This window comes from Oncorhynchus gorbuscha, linkage group LG23, assembly GCF_021184085.1.
Source record: "Oncorhynchus gorbuscha isolate QuinsamMale2020 ecotype Even-year linkage group LG23, OgorEven_v1.0, whole genome shotgun sequence".
Classification (NCBI taxonomy): domain Eukaryota; kingdom Metazoa; phylum Chordata; class Actinopteri; order Salmoniformes; family Salmonidae; genus Oncorhynchus; species Oncorhynchus gorbuscha.
In genome coordinates this window covers 65,264,421-65,272,137 of record NC_060195.1, presented here as the reverse complement: position 1 = coordinate 65,272,137, position 7,717 = coordinate 65,264,421, and the positions used below count along the sequence as shown (strand labels likewise).

The 7,717-nt window shown below is 46.7% G+C and overlaps 1 protein-coding gene across 1 annotated transcript in view; it reads left to right on the top strand.

The window, feature by feature from the left end:
• Nucleotides 1-1,369, top strand: part of LOC124010456 (sodium/potassium-transporting ATPase subunit alpha-1) — a 10,543-nt gene extending 9,174 nt beyond the window's left edge. The window contains exons 19-21 of the mRNA XM_046322897.1: nucleotides 460-561; nucleotides 855-946; nucleotides 1,151-1,369. Coding sequence (XP_046178853.1) covers nucleotides 460-561; nucleotides 855-946; nucleotides 1,151-1,179 — 223 coding nt within the window. The 3' untranslated portion in view covers nucleotides 1,180-1,369. The remainder of the gene's footprint in view (nucleotides 1-459; nucleotides 562-854; nucleotides 947-1,150) is intronic.
• Nucleotides 1,370-7,717: the final 6,348 nt, after the last annotated feature.

Genomic DNA, 7,717 nt, shown 5'->3' with positions numbered 1-7,717 from the left:
ATTACCCCGTTTCTTTGGGAGAGTGTGTCTCCACATTTCTCTATACCATGTCCCTGACATGTTCCAACATCTCCGGTGACCTCATGGCCACCATCCCATTTCTGACACCAATGTAGCCCCAACCGGAACTCGAAACCAGGTCCAGTGACTGTCAAGCCAACACATATACCATTACACCAAGAGGCCGGAACCTCTAGACAAGGTCGCTAAGTGTTGGATACTTAATGCAGTGTGCATCACAGATTGTATAGTGCCTTGGTCACTACTGGCCAGTTGGTGAGGGCCACAGCACGGGGAAAGAAACTGTTCAGGTGGGGGGTGGTTTTGGTCATGATGAAGCTGAACTGTTTGCCAGAGGGGAGTTAATGTGCATACAGCCCTGCAACTGACTTCTAAATCAATATCCACCCTGTTGGTATCAAATCCATTATTATTATTATTATTTTTCTCCCATCTCAGGAATCGTATTCTCATCTTCGGACTGTTTGAGGAAACTGCCCTGGCTGTCTTCCTGTCCTACTGTCCTGGAATGGATGTCGCCCTCAGAATGTACCCCCTCAAGTGAGTAGACCCTTCTGATTCTCTTCTGTATATCAGCTTGGAACAAAAGCTCACCCGTTTTAAAAGATGAGTGGTAAAATGGATGGATATTACAATGGGTGGAGGAGACTACTGTAGCCTCAGAATCAGTTGGGGTTCACTAGTTAGCTGAAGTGTAATGGGGTTTACTGCCCAACCAAGAGAGAAAATAACATTTGACATTTAGGGGCCCTGTAAGCGCATTACCTCGCTGTTTTACGCTCAACTTAATCTCTTTATTCTTTTCTTCTCTCTTTCCTTCTCTCTTTCCTCAGGCCTTGCTGGTGGTTCTGTGCCTTACCCTACTCTCTGCTCATCTTCCTCTATGATGAGGGTAGGAGATACATCCTGCGACGAAACCCAGGAGGTAAGTGCTCAGGGACTATGGACGAAAACAATCTGTTAAGATAGCGTCGCCAATTTTACATCAAAGTTAATTATGGTGTTATAACATGACAATGGCATGCAGGATTGGGAAGGACAAATTATTGAATTTGTCTCATGGAGATTTTCAGTGACGAGATGAAATTAACTAATTGTGTTCTTCTCTCTGAATTTTCTCTTCTTTAAGGTTGGGTGGAACAGGAGACCTACTACTGACAAAAAGAGGCTATCCCCAGGATCACTCAACATCACTCTGCTGCTACATCTCAACCAACAACATTACACTACATTTCAATCTGCTACATTACCATTACATCCAATGAACACTGTGATGGTGCACTCAGTTGCATTGAGGAGTTCTTAATTGTGATAATGCAAATTGAAATAAACATCACTTCAACACTAATGCTTAAGACTGTATTCATTTTTTGTTGTTTGAATTATTTAGATTTATTGGTTTGGATTTAATGTAAGACATGTAGGCTTAAATTGTGTTGCATATATGGGAGAAATAACCTAGTATAGATGTGTCTTATTTGTTTAAAGTAAATGTCCAGTGTTTGCATAGTTCTATGAAATATGACTTATAATAAATTACAATATGAGTGAAATAGTTTTTACTTCCAAAAAGTTGTATTGAAGTTAAAAAGCAGCTTTTCTGTGTTTGAATGGTGTGGTCGTACTCCAACAACAGAATGGTGTGGTCGTACTCCAACAACAGAATGGTGTGGTCGTACTCCAACAACAGAATGGTGTGGGCGTACTCCAACAACAGAATGGTGTGGTCGTACTCCAACAACAGAATGGTGTGGGCGTACCCCAACAACAGAATGGTGTGGTCGTACTCCAACAACAGAATGGTGTGGTCGTACTCCAACAACAGAATGGTGTGGTCGTACTCCAACAACAGAATGGTGTGGGCGTACTCCAACAACAGAATGGTGTGGGCGTACTCCAACAACAGAATGGTGTGGTCGTACTCCAACAACAGAATGGTGTGGTCGTACTCCAACAACAGAATGGTGTGGGCGTACTCCAACAACAGAATGGTGTGGGCGTACTCCAACAACAGAATGGTGTGGGCGTACTCCCAACAACAGAATGGTGTGGGCGTACTCCAACAACAGAATGGTGTGGTCGTACTCCAACAACAGAATGGTGTGGTCGTACTCCAACAACAGAATGGTGTGGGCGTACTCCAACAACAGAATGGTGTGGGCGTACTCCAACAACAGAATGGTGTGGTCGTACTCCAACAACAGAATGGTGTGGGCGTACTCCAACAACAGAATGGTGTGGTCGTATACCAGTCAATTAAAATATTCAACAGCTGATTGGCCAGCTCTGCCAATATGTCAACATCATGTCATGGTATATGAGGAAATAGCAAGCATTTTTTAAACACTGTTTGAGGTGGGGCTTTTTTTCTCTAATTTATGCTTTGGCCAGAAATATGAGTGAGTATACAATGAGTCATCAACAATATATGGGTGTGAGTTAATAGAATATTAACTTTTAAAAATGACATTTTAACTTTATAGTTACTTTTGAGGTCAGATGTTTTTATCTCAATATCAAATCAATTCTGGTTAACAATTAAGTACCTTACTGTGATTTTTTACCATTTTAATTGAAAACAATAAACAAAAATAGCTTCTTTAAGAAAAAATAGCACAGCCGAGAGCTGCCCAGTGACACGAGCCCACCAGACGAGCTAAACTACTTCTATGCTCGCTTCAAGGCAAATAACACTGAAACATGGGGGCCTCCCGGGTGGCGCAGTGGTTAAAGGCACAGCGCTAGCTGTGCCACCAGAGACTCTGGGTTCGCACCCAGGCTCTGTCGCAACCGGCCACGACCGGGAGGTCCGTGGGGCGACGCACAATTGGCCTATTGTCGTCTGGGTTAGGGAGGGTTTGGCCAGTAGGGATATCCTTGTCTCATCGTGCACCAGTGACTCCTGTGGCAGGCCGGGCACAGTGCACACTAACCAAGGTCACCAGGTGCACGGTGTTTCCTCTGACACATTGGTGCGGCTAGCTTCCGGCTTGGTTGGTTGAAAACAAGAATGTGTTCTTAACTGACTTAAATAAAGTATATTTATACATTTTAAAAATCAGCAAATTGGCGCCCAAAAATACCGATTTCCAATTGTAATGAAAACTTGAAATCGGACTTAATTAATCGGCCATTCCGATTAATCGTTCGACCTCTAGTAACAACACAATAACTCGAGCTACATGTACATACTACCTCAACTAACCGGTGCCCCCGCACATTGACTCTGTATCGGTACGACCCTGTATATAGACTCGCTATTGTTATTTTACTGCTGCTCTTTAATTACGTGTTGCTTTTACCTCTTATACTTATCTGTATTTTAAAAAACTGCATTGTTGGTTAGGGGCCTGTAAGTAAGCATTTCACTCACATTTAATTCGGCGCATGTGACTAATAACATTTGATTTGATTTGATTCTTAGCAAAGAGCAATTTCTCAACCAATAATTTTACTAGGACTGTCTGGGAGTGATCTGAGTGGTGAGGGGAAACCTGAAAACTAGCTGTTATTAGCAGAGAGGTTTGCAACCCTCTTTGTTATTGGTCTATTAACTAATTTAGCACATGGGGATGTCACCAGGCAGGCCAAAACTCCATACCACCAAAACAGACTGACATTTCAGGCAGTGTTTTCAAACAGCTCTTAGACTTAAATGGCATTATCATAATTTTCATAAATTCACAGTATTATTCCAATCTAAAACAAAGGAATAAAACTAAGGAATATCTCGTTTTTGACTGCACTGGACCTTTAAGCACTTGATAATTTAGGATTGCACATTTTATACTCTGTTGAAATTCTGAACACTGTTATGTCATGTTTGTCATTTATTGTCATGTCTTGTCCCTGTGCTCCCCATGCTATTCGTTTCCCTCTGCTGGTCTTGTTTGGTTCTTTCCCTCCTTCTATCCCTCTCTCTCCCCCTCCCTCTCTCACTCTCTCGCTCTCTCTTCTCTCTGTCGTTCCGTTCCTGCTCCCAGCTGTTCCTATTCCCCTAATCATCATTTAGTCTTCCCACACCTGTTCCCGATCCTTTCCCCTGATTAGATTCCCTATTTATTCCTTTGTGATCCGTTCCTGTCCCGTCGGTTCCTTGTATTGTATTCACCATGCTGTGATTGCGTTTCGCCCTGTCCTGTCGTGTTTTTGCCGTGATTGTGTATCACCCTGTCCTGTCGTGTTTTGTGCCTTCATCAGATGCTGCGTGTGAGCAGGTGTCTCAGTCGACTACGGCCTGCGCCTACCCGAAGCGACCTGCAGTCTGTGGCCGCTTCTCCAGTTGTTTTCCTCTACAAGTCTAGAGGATTTCTGTTATTCCGTTTTGGACTTTAATAAACTCTGTTTCTGTTAAGTCGCGTTTGGGTCCTCTTTCACCTGCATGACAGAAGGAACCGACCAAGGAATGGACCCAGCGACTTCAGACGCTCGTTACACTGCCGTCGAGATCCAAGGAGCCATGCTCGGCAGACACGAGCAGGAATTGTCTGCTGCTCGCCATGCCGTGGAAAACCTGGCTGCTCAGGTTTCCGACCTCTCTGGACAGTTCCAGAGTCTACGTCTCGTGCCACCTGTTACTTCCTGGCCTGCCGAGCCTCCAGAACCTAGGGTTAATAACCCACCTTGCTACTCCGGGCAGCCCACTGAGTGCCGCTCCTTTCTCACGCAGTGTGAGATTGTGTTCTCTCTCCAACCCAACACATACTCTAGAGAGAGAGCTCGGGTTGCTTACGTCATTTCACTCCTTACTGGCCGGGCTCGAGAATGGGGCACAGCTATCTGGGAGGCAAGGGCTGATTGCTCTAACGATTTCCAGAACTTTAAAGAGGAGATGATTCGGGTTTTTGACCGTTCAGTTTTTGGTGGGGAGGCTTCTAGGGCCCTGGCTTCCTTATGCCAAGGTGAACGGTCCATAACGGATTATTCCATTGAGTTTCGCACTCTTGCTGCCTCTAGTGAGTGGAACGAGCCGGCGCTGCTCGCTCGTTTTCTGGAGGGACTCCACGCAGTGGTTAAGGATGAGATTCTCTCCCGGGAGGTTCCTTCAGATGTGGACTCTTTGATTGCTCTCGCCATCCGCATAGAACGACGGGTAGATCTTCGTCACCGGGCTCGTGGAAGAGAGCTCGCATCAACGGTGTTTCCCTGCTCCGCATCGCAACCATCTCCCCCTCTGGCTTTGAGACTGAGCCCATGCAGCTGGGAGGGATTCGCATCTCGAATAAGGAGAGGGAACGGAGGATCACCAACCGCCTGTGCCTCTATTGCGGAGTTGCTGGACATTTTGTTAATTCATGTCCAGTAAAGCCAGAGCTCATCTGTAAGCGGAGGGCTACAGGTGAGCGCAACTACTCAAGTCTCTCCATCAAAGTCCTGTACTACTTTGTCGGTCCACCTACGCTGGACCGGTTCGGGTGCTACATGTAGTGCCTTGATAGACTCTGGGGCTGAGGGTTGTTTCATGGACGAAGCATGGGTTCGGAAACATGACATTCCTTTCAGAGAGTTAGATAAGCCTACGCCCATGTTCGCCTTAGATGGTAGTCATCTTCCCAGTATCAGATTTGAGACACTACCTTTAACCCTCACAGTATCTGGTAACCACAGTGAGACTATTTCTTTTTTGATTTTCCGTTCACCGTTTACACCTGTTGTTTTGGGTCACCCCTGGCTAGTATGTCATAATCCTTCTATTAATTGGTCTAGTAATTCTATCCTATCCTGGAACGTTTCTTGTCATGTGAAGTGTTTAATGTCTGCCATCCCTCCCGTTTCTTCTGTCCCTACTTCTCAGGAGGAACCTGGCGATTTGACAGGAGTGCCGGAGGAATATCATGATCTGCGCACGGTTTTCAGTCGGTCCCGAGCCAACTCCCTTCCTCCTCACCGGTCGTATGATTGTAGTATTGATCTCCTTCCGGGGACCACTCCTCCTCGAGGTAGACTATACTCTCTGTCGGCTCCCGAACGTAAGGCTCTCGAGGATTATTTGTCTGTGTCTCTTGACGCCGGTACCATAGTGCCTTCTTCCTCTCCGGCCGGGGCGGGGTTCTTTTTGTTAAGAAGAAGGACGGTACTCTGCGCCCCTGCGTGGATTATCGAGGGCTGAATGACATAACGGTTAAGAATCGTTATCCGCTTCCCCTTATGTCATCAGCCTTCGAGATTCTGCAGGGAGCCAGGTGCTTTACTAAGTTGGACCTTCGTAACGCTTACCATCTCGTGCGCATCAGAGAGGGGGACGAGTGGAAAACGGCGTTTAACACTCCGTTAGGGCATTTTGAGTACCGGGTTCTGCCGTTCGGTCTCGCCAATGCGCCAGCTGTTTTTCAGGCATTAGTTAATGATGTTCTGAGAGACATGCTGAACATTTTTGTTTTTGTCTATCTTGACGATATCCTGATTTTTTCTCCGTCACTCGAGATTCATGTTCAGCACGTTCGACGTGTTCTACAGCGCCTTTTAGAGAATTGTCTCTACGTAAAGGCTGAGAAGTGCTCTTTTCATGTCTCCTCCGTTACTTTTCTCGGTTCCGTTATTTCCGCTGAAGGCATTCAGATGGATTCCGCTAAGGTCCAAGCTGTCAGTGATTGGCCCGTTCCAAGGTCACGTGTCGAGTTGCAGCGCTTTTTAGGTTTCGCTAATTTCTATCGGCGTTTCATTCGTAATTTCGGTCAAGTTGCTGCCCCTCTCACAGCTCTTACTTCTGTCAAGACGTGTTTTAAGTGGTCCGGTTCCGCCCAGGGAGCTTTTGATCTTCTAAAAGAACGTTTTACGTCCGCTCCTATCCTCGTTACTCCTGACGTCACTAGACAATTCATTGTCGAGGTTGACGCTTCAGAGGTAGGCGTGGGAGCCATTCTATCCCAGCGCTTCCAGTCTGACGATAAGGTTCATCCTTGCGCTTATTTTTCTCATCGCCTGTCGCCATCTGAGCGCAACTATGATGTGGGTAACCGTGAACTGCTCGCCATCCGCTTAGCCCTAGGCGAATGGCGACAGTGGTTGGAGGGGGCGACCGTTCCTTTTGTCGTTTGGACAGACCATAAGAACCTTGAGTACATCCGTTCTGCCAAACGACTTAATGCCCGTCAAGCTCGTTGGGCGTTGTTTTTCGCTCGTTTCGAGTTTGTGATTTCTTACCGTCCGGGTAGCAAGAACACCAAGCCTGATGCCTTATCCCGTCTGTTTAGTTCTTCTGTGGCTTCTACTGATCCCGAGGGGATTCTTCCTTATGGGCGTGTTGTCGGGTTAACAGTCTGGGGAATTGAAAGACAGGTTAAGCAAGCACTCACGCACACTGCGTCGCCGCGCGCTTGTCCTAGTAACCTCCTTTTCGTTCCTGTTTCCACTCGTCTGGCTGTTCTTCAGTGGGCTCACTCTGCCAAGTTAGCGGGTCATCCCGGTGTTCGAGGCACTCTTGCGTCTATTCGCCAGCGCTTTTGGTGGCCGACTCAGGAGCGTGACACGCGCCGTTTCGTGGCTGCTTGTTCGGACTGCGCGCAGACTAAGTCGGGTAACTCTCCTCCTGCCGGTCGTCTCAGACCGCTCCCCATTCCTTCTCGACCATGGTCTCACATTGCCTTAGACTTCATTACCGGTCTGCCTTTGTCTGCGGGGAAGACTGTGATTCTGACGGTTGTCGATAGGTTCTCTAAGGCGGCACATTTCATTCCCTCGCTAAACTTCCTTCCGC